Genomic DNA, 17,675 nt, shown 5'->3' on the forward strand with positions numbered 1-17,675 from the left:
GTAATTATTTAAAAAACATCAATACGAGACTAGAGCTTTAATTACACACAACCTGATGTTTAGTTAGTGTAATTTTTATTAAAGACTAACATGCCCTTGAGTTAAGAGTGATGGTTACTTTTGTACAGTGGGGCGCAGTTTTAAAGAGAGCAAAGAGAGGCTCTTATTTTATTTATAAATAGATGGCAAAAACTTAAAAATACCCTTCACATGAAATCAAATCAGCATTCAGCTCTTAATATTGTACAGTCATGAAGTGATTATCAGACAGTAGGCCTTTCACCTTTACTAGAAAGGAGCAGCTGTGTTTTGAGCTTCTTGACAATTTAGCATTTCTAGGCTGTCTCTTTGTGCCTGTTTGCAGTGATCTTTGAGCGCTCTGTCATCTTTCTCATTCCTGTGTGTAGTACTTTTGCACATCTTTATCTCTCATAAGTAGTTTTGTATCCATTCAGAGTGATTCTATGTATCTCAGCATCCTTTGATTCATTCATTCATTTCATTAAAGTAAAATGTAAAAAGCTAAATGTCAGCCAATACAGAAGTTTAGTCCAGGGCTGTGTGCAGGCTGTGCACAGTAGTCTTGTTTAGTAATCCATAAATGACTCCAATACCCATCACCTTCTCCACAGCAGCTTCTTTACTCGTGCAATTAAGCCGAGGCAGTTCATGTGTAAAAGAGTCTACGAGAAGTAGAAAGTGGTTGTCTGTGGAGTGGAAAGTAAACTGAAGTTACCAAGTCTCAGAAAAACAAGACACCAAGCATGTATTTCAACATATACCCGCCTCCTGCATCCAGCCCCAACTGTAATAAAAAGGGATAAAATGTATAAAGGTAAAGACAGGGCTTTAATGCTAACCAGCAGACATGCGGAGCAATACATTAATGAAGCATTTGCAGACGTAATTAAATAAATATATTTTCCTCATAACCGCACATTATTCTGGAGCCTGCCAGATGGCACGCAACCAAGAAGGAATTTCAGTTATGTCTCAGCTACATTGGTCCTTTATGTAGTACAACGACATATACATTCTAAGGCAATTTTATTAGTGTTCTTTATTTACACCATGGTTAATGCAAACCACCACAGATGGCGTGTGTGTTCGGCCGGAAACACGAGGTGAGGTGGGATTGGTGAGTCTACCAGCTGCCTGTTGCCATGCAATGACCGAGCCATGGGGAGAGAGTAACCGGCGTGAGTCCACAGGGACAACTGTTAGTCTGATTAACCCCATATCATTGTCTGCAGGAAGGACTGTCTGAGCTGGGCAGAAAACAGCAGCAGAAGCAGTGGACACAGTAGCTGCTGTGGAGAAATAAAAAGGCGAGGAGGTAAAGAATGCTGAAGGCAATGAGGGGCGCGATTGGAGTGAGGACGAACAAAAAAAGAAGAGCTGGACGTAAGAGGAGTGTGTGGGCGTTATCATCAAGGGCGGATTTTGACCACGAGGGGAGGGCGTTTAGAGCCGGTGGCGAAGTGAAGAGCGATGAAGAGCTACAGTAGCAGCGAAGTGAAGAGCTTAGAAGAAGAGAGAACCCGGGCCTGGAACAACTGTCTGCTGTCCTCCTGACATCCACCCCCACACCTCTCCGTCTCCCAGTGCAGTCGACAAACAGCCTGCAGCTACTGACCCACACCAACACAAGCAGCCCAGACACTGGCAGCCAGGGGACGGCTGAGGGGGCCGGCCAATCTGTTACAGCCAAAACAAGCATCTCTGAAAGAGGAGAGGATGAGAGGGACTGAAAAATTTTAAAAGAGACATAAACAGTAGAGGTCGGAGCTGAAAATGAAAAAACGACATCAAAACAGCAAATAAATCGGATTCTCCGATCTGCGGGAGCTTCTGTTGTGGAATTTAAGATCTGAAGCGCAGCTGTTGAAATGAAGGAAACGTGTGGGAATTTAACCAGCTTGTCATCCACTTCAACTCAACACACCTACACCTACACAACTGCACTTCATCGCTCCACTTTCCAGGCAAGTCACTTCCTAGTGACTCATTCAATCTGGCCTTCCTGTTTCAAGGTTAAATATGAAAAGAGTAGGAGGCATTTCCACTAAAATAGACCAACTAGAACACACCTGAGCGTACATGTGGTGCACACCTGGGCTAAAATGAGCAGATGCAGATGTCAAAACATGTCCTCCTGCACAGAAATGCGTAAAACAAACAGTCTCGCATAGCCCGTCATTAACTCTGGCATGTCTCAAAAAGGGGTGTTATGTGTCGGTAACAAAATTAACACCCATCGCACATCCCACACAGTCCACATGAGACTGAGGAATGAGAAGGCATGCTCGCTGTCCAACAGCTGAGACCAGTTGCTCACCAGGCAATATGAGGACAGATAATTAAGCTTTTGTGCTAATTTGAGAAATGTTTACTCATTTGAGGTGAACAACAAGCAAGCAAATACATATAAATATCATAAATGCAATAAAACAGTAAATAGTTGCTTGCTGTTGCTGGTGTGAGGATGTGTCCTTAAAAGTAAGCAGGACTTTTTTTCTCTCCTTTCCTACAAGTCTGTACAGTGATTAAACATTGGGAAACGATCATGTGATCCAAGCATCCAATCATGTTTGATCACATCTAACCAAACTGCCAACTTCTCCTTTCTTCCCTGTGGTTCCTCCACGACTACCTGCACTGCTCATTCCTTCCTGCAGCATGCTGCTACTGGCTGCATGTTCCGCCTTCTCGCTCCAACACCCCACCTCCAGCTGTCTGCTTCCTTATAAACAAAACTTGTGATAGCACCTCTTAATTTGTAAAATGCACTCGTTCATGACATAATTGTAACCACCACAGATACTGTATTTACAGTGAAATTCAACCCGATAACTAGTCATATAATATTATTTGCAGTTATTGGGGAAAAACAGTGTATTAAAAAATAAATACACACACAGGAAATAAGAGGATACCACCTGGGGGCTGCTTATTAAATCTACTTAACTGATCATCAGGAAGTGCATGCACCTCTATAAAAGCAGATGTTTTAGCAGTTTGCTGGTCAGGAGCATTTAGGTATGTGTTAACACAATACCAAGGAGGAAAGAGAGCAAGAGAGCAATGCCCATTTCCAAGGAAATTTAAAGTTCATCATTCTACAGAAAAAAAGATTTTCACAAGTGGAAAAAAATTCAAGACAGCTGCCAATCTTTGCAGGAGTGTTCCCAGTGAAATTCACCTCATTGTCAGACCGTGCAGGGAGCTACATGAGAGCTACACGTGAGACTCTACAAGCCTCACTTAGCGTTAAATGTTAAAACTCATGACAGTACAATTAGAAAATGACTGAATAAGTAACGAAGGGTTGCGAGAACGTTTCTTTTCTTTAAAAAAAGAACATGGCAGCACAACTTACAAAGTTAGATCTGAACAATCCACAAGATTTTAGGACAAAGTTGATGCTTTGTTGGTGCTTGGTCCAAATGCACAGCACAACATTTGGCATAAACCAAACACAGCATATCAGTACAAACACCTCACACCAGGAGGGGTGAAGACTTGGGCGTTTTGCATCCACAGGACCTGGGAACCTTGCAGTCAGTGAAATGACCATTAACTTCTCTGTATACCAAATTTTAGAGTCAAATATGGGGCCATCTGTCTGACAAATAACGATTGGCAAAAATTAGATCATGCAGCAGGATACCAAGCACACCAGGAAACAGAGACACTGAAAGTACTAAGGTGTTGAAATCGTCCAGTCAAAATTCAGATCTCAACATAAATGAAATGTTGTGCTGAGAAAATTAGCAAACAATTTCATCAGTTTATCAATTAAATTTAGCTTTTAAACAATTTGCCTCATATTTATAGCTAACTATTTCAACTGTTTCCAGATATATGGCTGTTTCAAGCACTTTCAAGCACTACTTCAGGCTAAATATGGGTATCATTTCATTTAAACAGATTACTATTCTGTTCCTAGTAAATGTTCAGATGTTACAGTTTAATATGTGGATATATATTTTAAAACGATCCATCACTTTTTTCTTTTAGGCAAGTTCAAGTTGCATTTTCAGGTTACTCATTTCAAATAAACACTGAGGTAGAAGCTGATTGAACTTGCTAAGAAGTGCAGCTGACAGATCAGTACACTTTTACCTCACATAACTGTAGTCAATATTGCTTTTCTGCTTTCTATTCTCTAATATATGACCAGGATATATTTTTCACTGGCCTCTAAGGCATCCAATATTTTTTAGCAGGTGAGGGGATACTAACCTCACCTGCCTCCTTATTGCAGCCCATATTAACCGTCGGCTTTTTACCAGAACAGTACGGCAAGGCAACAGACAGCAAGGGAGAAAAAGGGAGAACTCAGACAACCTCAGCGAGGAAGCCTATTAAGAAGACAAACAGACTTTATTTGACTGTATTTGGTGTGCTGGTGTCCTGAAGTGACCAGATTCTTAGACTGTGAGTAACATCTGAGGGCAGCGGAAAGGCAAAACAGGGAGGAGTGTTGAACTGAATATACAGGAAAGAAAAGGAGAAAGTGTTGCTAAAGAAGGCCTGATGTTGCTACCAAGAGCTCATCTGAGGGTTTCAGGGAGGTGGACGGAGGGTGGTAAATCTCCTCTGCAGGAAGGTGACAGCGATGCTGGGGACAGGAGATGAATGTAGCTGTGTTAGATGACAGGTGTGGTGGGTTCACAAATCAATATCCTTTTAGTCTCAAACCAGTATTTCTCTTTTCGCCCACAAATAGAAAAAACAACAACAAGAGGCTGTGGCTGTCATAGAAATGGTCTCAACACAGGCCACTGTGAGACAACAAAGACAGAGGCTGTATTGATGAACACTCATCCACATGCAGAGGAAGGAAGCCTGCAGGTGCCACACGGCTATGACCTTGACAGTGACACATGGTGCAAGCAAAAGAAAATCATTCCACAGCTCCACCGTGTGGGCATGGGTGGGTTCTGCAAGAGAGAGCACACAATAGTTGCCTGAAACCAGAAATCCTCAAGTACAATGTGTACTGTTGTTTGTACTATCTAGTACTACAGTCCTTGCTGAGCTGATATAATGAATCTACCAGCATAAGATCCTTTTTTTAAAGTTAATCTTAAGATTGGTGCTAAAATACAGCAGGTGTAGACGGTGCTGGGTTTTCAGAGATTGAAAGACTAATTTTAGATCACGTCAAAGTACAAGAGAGGAAGGAAGGAAGGCGGGAGGTAAAACTGTTGCCAAAAGAGGAAGACACAGAGAAGGTCACAGTAGTAGCTCCACCACCAGGGTGAATAAGTGTGTGCGTGTGTCAGTATGAGCACGAGGAAGGTCTGGAAAGGATAAAGAAAGCACGCCTGCCCACACAGATGACCAGAGAGCAACTATGCCAATGAACCGTTGGCTGCCAAATAATCCATCGACAGTAAGCCTGCCAGTCACATAGTCAGCCAGCTAACCGTGCACACATGCAAGCTTGCATACACATGCATGCACACGAACACACCCAGTCAGACAGCCAGCCAACGATCCATGCCTGCAAGATGTGTTACTTTCTGTTGCCAGTACCAGCAGGCCAGCAGGCAAACCAAGAGCATGAAGACTCTTCAGTGCTGACTGATCTGGCCTTTAGCTCCGTCAGAGAAACACTAAACAATCTAACTGCATGGTAAAAACTTTTAGCTCGCTCACTGAAGCATGGGCGCTGTTGTTAAACAAGTCCATTAAAGCGTATGACTGATTCACATTTCGCTGTAGATACTCTATAGACTTTTGATGTGACACCTGCTATAAATAGCCACTCTTTTCTCCTCTGCTTTCCTATAATGGAAAATGAAGAGTATTCGCTTCAGTATCAGACAGGACAAAACTAGGAACACTAAGCAGTCTAGATATCCGAGTACTGTACTTTTATCTCACCCTCTGTGGGGGAATTTAAAGCATAGACGAGCACCATCATTAAACAGCACACCACCAGCTAACTTAAACTAATAACGTGTTGGGGTTCCACCTAGCAATTTTAACAACCTTAAAGATGATAACGTCACAGCCACGATGTCAGACAGCACCGGTGAAGCTCAAAAGCTTCATAGAGTTTGAGACTTAGCACGCAGAAGCTAGTTTGATATCACGTTAAGCACCAACAGCTTATTAAGCCAGAACATGTAGATGTTGGGAAAAGATCTACATACATGTAGATCTTTTCCCAACATCTACATGTTCTGGCTTATCGCTGCGTGTGATTTTGAGGGCTTATGTAAACTCAGCATTCCCAAAATATACATAACTTCAATATGAATGCATAACACTCTGCAGGCAAAGAACTTTAACAGGGCCTTAATATTTTGAGGCTATTTTGAACATCTAATTGGCTTTTTAAACATCTCGTGCCATATCTGACTCCTTTTCATATCATGATCTCAAAGAGAAAAATCGGAAAGTAGTTTCTCTGCAGGGCACTCATCTTCATCAGGGTTATACCAGCTATTTGCTGCTCGCACTGCCATTACTATAAACCTCCCACAACCATTCATTTAGATAATATCCTCATTGAGACAAGCGTGCCGAGCACCAAAATAGGCTCGTAATTAAAAGATGCTGGGGATTTAGAAGCGGAGGGAGGGGTGGGGGGTTATTAAGGTCCTTCCTTCCAAACGGCACCTGGATGCCACATCCTTCTATATAACTACCAACTAACCCACCCACAGACACACAGTAGTACACACACACACGCAGGAAGTGGAAGGCATTGGAGGATCCAGACAGGCAGATACAGAGCTGACAGATACAAACACGTACTTTTGCTCACAGACAGACAAACACACGCACTGAGTTGACACTTTGAGTGAGGTAACGTTTCCTCCCTTCTGCCTTCCAAGCACACTTCCTCTGCCTGGAGTAATTGCTGCCTAGCACTTGTCTGGGAGAGAGCGAGCTGCTCCGTTCATTAGTTACTCTAAATATCACGCCATCACTTTTAAAGGCTTAATTTCTCTGCAGTCACAGCCCATGTCTCTGATCCTTCCCCCATCGAGAGCCGCAGAATATGCTCCCGTTCTCACTGGCAATGACCTACAAAGATAAGTGGTAAATGGTTGGTTGGAGGGTGGTGGTGTTCTTTTGGCAACTATGGAGAAATTAACGGACAACAGGAGGAAAGAGCAGACCAAAGGGAGAGCGTTTGTGGTGGGAGGGCATCAAAACTCAAGTGGAGTGCCAGTGAACGCGTTGGTGACAGAGACCTGCAGTATCCACGCTCTTACAAAAACGGCAAAACAAGACCGACGTTTCCATGGAGACCGGCAAACAGTAATATTTCTTAAGGGACCGCTGAGCGTTCAGTGGTGCTTAACGATTGGCTCATTCAGATGCTGCAGACACAGTACCCGAGGGAGATGGCTCACACTGCTGGCCTTGAGAGCTGCGAGGCCGGCATGTGTACGGCTGACTGGACCAGACCTGAAGTCACATCAGACGCAAACCCACCTCCAGCTTTTCTACATGCTTTATGCTCAGCTAGTGAAGACGAGAAGCAAGAAGGAAGAAGCAAGAGAGACGATAGCATGCAGATATGGTTTTATGTTAGAAATAATCCCTACTGCTGGAATTAAAGGGGTATTGCAGAGATATCTTTTGCTCTAGTAACTAGCTTAGTTAGCCACATTAATGTCATGTATCTTGATCCCCGTGCGATGCAATTACAGTAGAGAAGCAAACCAAAAGTGCTGTCAGCTTGGATACTAATTACCAGCTCAGAGACCATTTTTCTAATAGCCTCTTTCATACATACACTTTCCTGCGTAAATGCTTGGCCCATTTCACATTTCTGCCTCATGCTTAAAAAAAAGACCACAAGCTGCACGAGGTCAAACATGAATAGAAATAGAACCATATTCGTACAGCACACACGCACCATTCTGATGTTCTTGAAAGAAATCTGAATATACACACACACTTTGATACTAATCAGCCAATCACATGGCACCAACTCAATGCATTTAGGCATGCAGACATGGTCAAGACGACCTGCTGAGGTTCAAACTGAGCATCAGAATGAGTAAGAAATGTGATTCAAATGACTCTGAACGTGATGTGGGTGTTGGTATTTCAGAGTATTTCAGAGACTGCTGATCTAGACTAGCGCACTTGGTGAAAATGTCTTGTTGATCAAGTAGATAATGGCCAGACTACTTCGAGGTGATAAGAAGGCAACAGGAATACCCACTTGTTACAACCAAGCTGTACAAAAGAGCTGAGAGAACTAACAAAATGATGGATTAAAACACAGTTGGAAAAATGTTTCCTGGTCTGATGAGTCATTTGAATGGTAGGGCCAGAACTTTGCTTAAACAAAACAAAAGCATAGACACGCCTTCCTACCTTGTAACAACCCCTCCAGCTGGTAAGGGAGGTTGGGATATTTTCTTGACACACCCTGGGCCCCTTAGGTCCGACTAAGCATCATTTAGCAGTTGCTGTATTGTCTCAGACTTTCTCCATCTCTTTATGACCACAGTGTACCCATCTCCTGACAATTGCTTCCAGCAGGATCGCATACCAGCTAAAAAAACCCTCAAATCATCTCATACTCCCCATTAGTAATAAAACTACAGCTGACATACTTTCAGGAACATGTTGTGAGGGCTAATTATGCACCTGTGATAGAAGAAATCAATGACTCAGTTGATGGATGAATGATTCAGCCTTTTCAGTAGCTGGTAGAATTAATATTTTAAAGATGAATGTGCTCCTAATGTTATCTTTAGCTAAAACATTCTCCTGTCACCTCCAAAAAACCCCAACTAGCTGTGAGATTCATATATTAATTAAAAAACACAGAAATTTGTTTGCCTCTGTTATACTTGCCTTGTGATTGTAAGGGGGCAGAAATGTCCAAGCTTACTGTTGTATCATTATGCAGCACAGCTGAGGTCCATTATGTTTTATTTATAAACAGATGATATTCCTCACTGGGCACACGTGGAACCTTATGGTCTAAAACTAGCGCTTCCAGTGTACTTACTCTCAGATACAATGAAAAAGCTGCAAAAGCAAACTGGTCATCTTTTAATTAAAATTCTGACATAAAATTTGGTGTGATGTAAGAATAAAAAAGACCTTTACAATATAGCCCAATATGTGGTAACCACAGGAAGTGCAGGTGCTAGATTTAAAATTTGGCTTCAATTCAAAAGCTCCATCGCTCAAACTTTGATGTCAGCGCGTCCTTTGAAAAACTTCAGAACAATGGGGGAAAAAAACTCCTGCAGTTAATAGTTTTGTAAAAACCCCATCAACATAATTCCCTTACTAGCCCTCTACAAATACTTTTTGAGATAATGAGGACCGTTTAAGAGCCAAATATAAGAGAATTTTAGGCTTTCCTTCCAGTTCGCATTACAGGCTAATGCGAATATATGTAACACATGTCAACTTCAGTGCTTAGAATGATAAAATACCACACATACGCAGCAGAGGCACAGAGGCTAACACTGTTTCACTGTGTTTGCCAGCACAGAAAGAGTGAACGCTTCACTTTGGGAGGCGATCAGAGTGACACGTGACAAGACTAGTTACCCGTACAGGAAAATGTTCCTAGCATGTGATATTGTGCGTCATAGGTGTGGTCTACATACCGTCACCTTCTCTAAATCAGCTTCTGAGGAGGTGGGAGACAAGGGGCTGATGGGACTGAGGGAAGGGGAGCTTCCGACACTGGAGACGTACTCGGGGTCAGGAACGTACAGAACCTGCAAACACAATCCACGTCTGTATTTACACAAGCACTACATTTGTGCACCTCACACCAAAGACAAACACATGCACGCACACACACACAGACAACAGGTAGAGAATCTCTCACACAGCTCAACAAATGTGACATGGCAAATAACATGAAATCAAGTGAACAGTTTCATGATAATAACACAATTAACACATGGAGGGAAAGTGACAGTCATGAAGGTAAGTCAGTGTTTCGCAATCAGAGACAGATGTAATGTGTGTTTGGTTTCATGTTTAAAAGATACATATTGTAAATGAAGTCCATGCTGATAGATTGTATTTATTCTATTCCGCCCAGTTATTTTAAATTTGTGTATGTCGTATTAGAGAATACAGAAAGGAGACTGATAATAATAATAAGCAGCTACTAGTGATGAGATGCTACCTGGGGTTACTTGGTGAGGTTGGACACATAGTATCGTTTGCAGGTGTTCACAGGGAAATTTTGCAACTTTTGGATTAAGGCCAGCCAATCATGTTAAGGCAAGCTAATTGTGTCTTAGCTTTAGCTCCATATTTAGGTGCAGATTTCTATCATCATGCAAACTATTTTTTTTAGGAAAAATCAATCCCGGCAGGCAGACTTTCTTCTAATGAAGTGCTGAAGTGCTACCTCTGCAGTGACATCTGCACTATGCACTGCAATAAAAACGGTTAGTTTTTTGTGTTAAACATTTTGCACTAAGGTTTTTATTTAGTCGTAAGTCTATATAAGGTTCTTCCAATGTTTGGTCTCAACAAGGGAGGGATTTTGAGCTGAAATCTAGACAAAGCTTCAGGGTAAAAACCATGGAGCTGCTTTTGCTGTGGTATAGCGTCTGTCTCAGCAGTAGACGTAGAGACGAAGGTTCAGTAAGTGCTGTCAGCACCCTACTGTTTGGACGCAGATCAACTCTGCATTGTTTGCCGAGAGCAGAGAGACAGAGACAGAGAAAGGGTGGGATGCCAGCGGGATTGGCGTATGTGGCTCATCTCCATTTGACCGGATTTGATTTTCAAGCCAGGAAATACAGAGACAAAATATCATTTTGGATGTTTGTCACTTTCCCCGTTTAAAAAAAAAAAAACAGATTTCAAATTTGGCTCTATTGCTGTGGAAGGAAACATCAAAGACGTGGAAACTGGCAGCGTGTTTAGCAGGCTAAAGATGGGTAGTTTGTGTCATGTTGTCGGAACTACAGCGTCACTGGGAGACGTATCATTATTCCTTTATAGAAACAAAATAGGTCTTTTGCAATGAACTACATCCTAATGGGACAAGTGATGCTGTAATTAGCAGGCAATTAAGGAGGGATACAGAGAATAGGGATGTGGGGTTAGTGAGTCAGGGAGGGAGAAAGTAGAGGGCTAAACACATGCAGCATGTAATGCTCCCTAAAATCTCCAGTTTTTCCAGCTACATTCAGAAAATGTTTACAGCTCTGCGAATGCATTATGAAATGTCAAAAACAGTCATTATGAGATCAGACAGTCAGTGGGTGGCTGTGGATGGATGTGAGGCTGCTGTAGGACAGTGATGAAGTGATGCAGCTGAATATATCAGTGAAGGCGTGCACGGCGGGTCACACCTGGCCAGGCACCACTGCTCTGGAGAACAGCTTGTTCAGCTGAACCAGCTCGTTGGGTGTGGTGTCAAACTTGAGCGCAATGCTGTTCAACGTGTCCCGCGATTCCACCTGGACCACAAAACAAGAGAGAGGACAGAAAAATCACACTGCTGCTCCGGCTCAGGGCATTTCTTTACAGCTGCACACGTCAGACATGAAGGCATAAATGGGCTCTCATACAGCACTCCTTGCTTTTTATACATATCTCATTCACCCGTTCCCATACGTACACACTGACACACGGAGCACAATACATGATGACAGACGGATAAAGAATATCTGAAGAGAAGAGCTGTGAAATGATTTCTTTAAAGGGCTTAATGTGGCTTCTGTTTTGCATGTTAGATTTTGGGATGCTATGCAGATTAAAGCTGTCAGCTGTTGACCAGAAATAGATTCCCATGGGATGTAGTGTTGCGAGCAGAAATGTGAACTGACACGAATGTCAGCAGCAGTCTTGTGTTACCCTGTGAACCACTCGTGTAGCAAGTTTTCTTCATTTAAAAACAAGAAGCAGTTTTATTTGTTAGCACAGACAAAGACTACAACAATGAATAAAAACAATTATTGTATCTTTTTTTTCCATTTTCTCCATCACTTAACTTAATAGATACTCGAAAACTCGATGCCAACGGTAGGTTTTCTAATCTAATGTTCACTAAACCCCTTCCTGAAAACACTATAATCACAGCTTATCATCTAAGATCTGCTCATTCAAATGTCCCCACAAGGTTAATAGTGGTAACCTACTGTTTAAAAAATGCTGCCTTTTTTTCCCAAGAATTAAAAATAAAACAGCTAAAGCATTATTAACATGATAAACAGGCTCAAGACTGTGTTTGTCCTAGTCCACTATACTGGAAAAAATATGTAGACTACTCAACTAAGCTCAAAGTAAGAAAGTTAATCGCTGCATTATCACACAAATACAGCAGTCTTACTGGCGTTTGGTTACCAAAATCACTCTGAAGATACCCCTGACTGCGAGTGGGTGCAGACCTGGCCCCCATCTTTAAAGCAACCTTTTTGAAGTTTATTGCACATGGTTGCATTAATGTTGGTAGTGCCACGGTCTCTAACCACTGTCTTCCTTAGTGTGACTGCAGCATTACTGTGTCAGTAGTCGACAAGACTTCAAAACTGCTAGCTTAATTTCAAAGATACATAGCATAATTTATTAATAGATTTATATATTCATAAATCTGTATCAGAGAAACAATTAATACCTAAAGCTTTAAAATAAGTATAGTAGTGAAACTGCTGTGCTGCTACATGCCACAGGAATTGCTACTCGAGAGAGAGACGGGGTGGTTAATGTCAGCCTGACGCAAACTTTACAAGAAATCTGCCAAATTTAAAGGTGATGGCAAACTTAACAAGCAGCTCCTCTGCATACAACTTTCATTTTAGCTTCCTCTTAACTCAGGTGTACAAAACAAAATGACAAGCCTTTAAAAAATCTTTTTTTTAAGGTGATACTCCGGCTTCCTCCCACAGTCCAAAGACATGCAGTCAGTGGTTAGGCTAATTGGAAACAGTAAATTGCTCATAGGTGTGAATGCGGGAGTGAATGTGAGTGCGATTGGTTGTCTCCTGTCTGTGTGTTAGCCCTGTGACAGACTGGCGACCTGTCTAGGGTGTACCCTGCCTCTCGCCCTAACACAGCTGGGATAGGCTCCAGCACCCCCCAATGACCCTGACAAGGATAAGCGGAAGCGAATGGATGGATGGAACTAGGAAAAAACAAACAAACATTAATGACAGTTTACTGCGATTCATTACACCCTCACTGAGCTGAATGAGATGGTGGCTGGCCAATGAACTTGCCCAACAGTTTTTTTTAGTGGCTCCAGGCTATCGGGCCATCAGCTATTATGCACCTGAGTTAGTTTTCAACATACAACAGCGACTCAATATCACCAAGAAAGAACAAGCATTACTGACATTATGTTGCGGGGCAGTTAACAGCAGTCAAGATGTTATTTGGCTGCATTTTTTTCTCAGATTTGTTTTTTTTTTTTTTTTTTTTTTTAGGAGATCCAAAATAAAAAAAGATTTACTTTAGCCTGTATTCACTGTTTTATTGTCTCTGATTGGTTACATATCAAAACTAATATCCCATCAACACTGTCACAGACGGACGCACAGGTGCGCACTGTGCAGACTGGGGCTGTTACAGATGCAAGGTAGCTAAATGTGTAAAAGTGCAATTGCTATATAAGAAAGTATGGTTCTGCCGTTATCCAAAAACAATATTTTGTGTTATCAATAACTCAAAATTCAACAATATTCACACTGAATGTAAATCAAATATTACCAGCCAGTGCTCATAATTGAGGAGCTGGACTCAAAGAGCTGCTTTATATGAACAACTTTTATTTATTTTCTAAACAAATCATCCGAAACCATATCAAGCAGGAAAAAAACAAGCAGAAGAAGCTGCAGTGCTTCATGTTATTTGATGTTCAACATCATGCAGGTTGTTGTGCTGCTGTGGCGGCACTCTGTGCTCAGCTGCAGCATCCTGCAGTGTGACACAGGTGCGTATGCATGTCTCTACCAGTTAAAATCCACACAAGAAAGATGTGCACCAAGAGTCAGAACTAGTTAAGCGTCTAACATGTCCAGTGGGAGTTTCTAGCTCCCAAATAAGGATGACAGCCATGGCAGAAAGAGCATGTGGAAGAAAAGAGTGAGCTCGGGGGAGAGAACCCTTAAAAACCAGATAGGCAAGGCTGACTCTGAACTGTGCATAATTAGGACAGGATAATGACACTGTGTGTTTTAGTGCAGCAGTCATGGGACCGACTCGGTTGTTCTTCTTCTTATCTATGGAAACACTCCTAGAAAAGCACAGAGGAATGACAGGCTTCCTCAAATTCCTGACATGACAGACTATTTTCAGGAAGATGTTCCTCCACAGACAGACAGATGTGCAAGCAGAGACACACACAGAGGACAGTCACAAGCTGGAACATTAGTAACATGGAACCACTGCGAGTGAGGCAGTTGCACGTTATATCTGAAGAAGCTCGTCACAAGCAGGAAATACACAAACTTAGAAACCACTAAAAAAAACTGCGTTTCATGAAACACTAACACTGCCCTCTTTAGCACATTCACAAATTGGTGCCACTGTATTACATAATAATATCACAAGATGAAGCGATACAATATACTGCAAAGTGGATATTCTGCTGCACTGCAATAGGACATCAGTATGATACACTCATGTGCAGCTCCTCAGCTGACGGAAATAAATTTGTCTAAGTGTGCAGGACAACATGAAATATAATAAACAGACTTGCAACCTTGGGTAAAAGGCTCTGGGACATCATGGGTTTTACATCATATAGAACATGTTTGTATCCATCGAATTTTAGTTGGATACACCTAGCAAGTTTTTTTTATTATCAGGATTTATTTTCCCACCTTTACTTTTGCTTATCAAATGCTCAAAGAACACAGAAAATGCTTTGACTTTTGCTGATTAAGGTTACACACATTCTTTACCTAATGACATGTACATAAATCATGTTCACTCTCAGTCACCCTGTCCTGTTTCGAGCCCAGAAAAATCCTGAACATGTTTTCTTTGTGCTGCATGTCGATCGAACACTAATCAACTTTCATCAGTGTCAGCACCATGCTTGACTGCAACTACTCTGATTATTTCAATTGGTTAAAAATATTGAAATGTTTCAGTAAAGACACTTCATTGATGATGCAATGAATCACCCACTTAAGAAGAAGCTATTGATATATCGGGCTCCTATCTCCGGAAAGACCCTATTAGAGTAAGTGACAATAAAGTCATCTGAGAAAAGTAGATAACGATGGCAGAAATCCTGCAGAGCTGACTAGCAAAAGGCTAATTATCATAGACGTATAGTGACAGTAACACTGCTGGGTCACTTGTTTGGGGTCCATAGCACAGCTCATTAGCTTTTGGAGCTGATGTACCTTGTGATACTGGTCACTTACTCGTGAGAACATCCTCCGCTACTGAGCGATTAAAAGAGTGTGAGAGAGCATATCTGGAAGCTCAACAATATACAGCCGGAGAGGCGTCGAAATGAAATCTGCGCAGAAATTGTCAGAAATCTCAGAAACTGACAAATTAACTACTGAATCGCTGTTATTGTCTGTCCTGTCCTTACGAGAGCTGGAGTGGAGCCCGAATTAGCCAGGGTTACACTAATCTGGGTTGAGAGAGTGTATGCTGAGTGCTAACCCAGACTTTGGGATTTTATTGTCCTACCTGGAAGGGAACAAACTAATCAGCTCAACCAGGTCAGTCACGCTGCTGGAAGGCAGTCCTCCTGAATCACCAATGTGTGGAACCCAACAAAACAGTACTGCACAATGCATTGTGCAGTATGGATTGGCTCGGTGACAGTCACAGGTTTCACTGTAAGCGGAAATATACCACAGATGATGCAAACCTGCAAAGCTCTCCTTTAGCCTTCTATAACGCTTATTGTTAGCACTCGCTCAGGTGACCCTGAACCCTCCCAAGGCTTTGCTGCAATAGGCCTAGGCTGCTGGCTTCCCATAATTTCATTGTGTCTTTCTTCCTCGCTCACCTCTTTTCACTCTCTATGTGTTTATACACTACTATGAACATAATATTCTAAATTCAAAACAATAATATCTTTCACCAGCTTCAGTGAGGAAGTATGCAGACAATTGTATGTTATACATGTGAAATATGTATCCAAAAGTGTATTTTTGTATGAAACTGTGTATCCAGATCTGCCCTGTTCCACAAAAACATCTTCCTTGAAGGGTCAAAAAGGGAGATACATAATAATACAGTAGTCTGCCGAGCTGAGTCAATCATCCAGCTTTATTAAATGTTGATTTGTTCATTTTCTCAAAAACAAATCAAATTAGAAAAGTATCCTTCACATTTCAAAATGCTATTGGATACCTTTAGATTTTCAGTCCCTGCTCATCACGCCAGATTTAATTCAATCAAAATTGAGATTAAGATAAACGAAAGCTGTACAGCAAACAGGCAGTAAATACAGGAGCAAACAGCATCGAACTCACAGACAGCAGGACTTCTACAAGGTACCAACCAAAGACAAACTGATTAGCTGATAAGCAGGCACAACGTGAAGATAAACATTAAATAAATATGAATATTTTCAAGCTTACAAACATAGAAAAGAAGTATAGTTTCTTTTAGCTGGTAATTACTGAAACATGACCATTTATGTGATCACAGTTTTAATCTATTTTCTGTACCACTTATAGAAACTGTCTCAAACTGCATGTAAACAACCTTCCTAGGTCTTTCAAGAACTGCCTTAAAAACAAAATTCTGGTTAAAAACAATGTGATCATGGTTGATGATTCGCTGAGTAACAGCTTGATAACTTTACAATCATTTTTAAGCAAAAATGCTAAATTTGATGTAAGACTTCGATGCTCAGTTTTAGCAAGACTGGACAGCACAGTGATTACGATTAGTGGTTATCGTTGGGTTTGTACTGCTGATCAAAAAACACGACAAACTGGCCCCTTCATTTTAAGAAATGTATGTTATGTCACTATCACACTATCACTGATTGAATGAAACCACTGAAATACTTGCATATTTGCAGTATTATGAACAGGATGGATGTGGTAACATTCTGGGGTAACAGATGATTTTCTAGCAGCTAGCTACCTGCAGAGCCAGTCGATATCCAGGTTAACAATCCCATTTCTACCCACCGGTGAAATGGGGTAAGAAAGCGTATTAAGTTGTCCAGTGCACTGCGTGGCACAGTGATGCAGTAGTTAGCACCCAACCATCTTTTGGACTGCTTACCTACATACAAACAAAGACAGTTCAAACACGATTGTTGTTCATATCCTATTGCTCAATTTTACCAGAAACAGAAACCTTTCAATACCAAAAATACAGACACTTCAAATTTATTTATAGTTATTATAGTATATAAGTGTTATTTATACTTATATACTATACCCTTGTCCATTTACATATTCATGCAACGTTTGTTTATGGAGGTTATTCTTAAGGTCACTGTTCACTAGCAACAACCACAAATGCAAATCGATGAATCAACAAGCTTGGCCAGACAGAGTTAGGTAGAAAATAAGGGGAAGGAGGGTGTGGTGACGAAACTAGAAGAAGTGGATCTGTGGAGCAAATAGGCATTTACAAATCTGGACTGGAGAAGACTGTTAGGGGTTTGAGCTCATCCCTAAACTTCAGATCAGTTATCTCTAATTAATGTGAACCACACATATCTTACTACTGCTGCAGCACTGCTGCTTGTTAAAATGACAAAAAAG

At 41.4% G+C, this 17,675-nt stretch overlaps 1 protein-coding gene across 9 annotated transcripts in view; it reads right to left on the reverse strand.

Moving 5' to 3' along the window:
• oxr1a (oxidation resistance 1a) overlaps positions 1–17,675 on the reverse strand; it is a 180,639-nt gene that overhangs the window by 20,136 nt on the left and 142,828 nt on the right. For 6 of the 9 annotated variants that reach the window (XM_085290775.1, XM_085290776.1, XM_085290779.1 and 3 more), the window contains 2 exons: positions 11,328–11,435; positions 9,612–9,725 (listed from right to left, as the gene is read on the reverse strand). The exons of 2 other annotated variants lie outside the window; for them this stretch is intronic. In XM_085290775.1, the coding sequence (XP_085146901.1) occupies positions 9,612–9,725; positions 11,328–11,435 (222 nt within the window). The remainder of the gene's footprint in view (positions 1–9,611; positions 9,726–11,327; positions 11,436–17,675) is intronic. One more of the 9 variants, XM_085290778.1, reaches the window with a different exon arrangement.

This window comes from Mchenga conophoros, linkage group LG11 (genome assembly GCF_057382185.1).
Source record: "Mchenga conophoros isolate Kocher_MC1m ecotype Shallow Benthic linkage group LG11, M_conophoros_male_GT1.1, whole genome shotgun sequence".
In the NCBI taxonomy this organism is placed as follows: Eukaryota; Metazoa; Chordata; class Actinopteri; order Cichliformes; family Cichlidae; genus Mchenga; species Mchenga conophoros.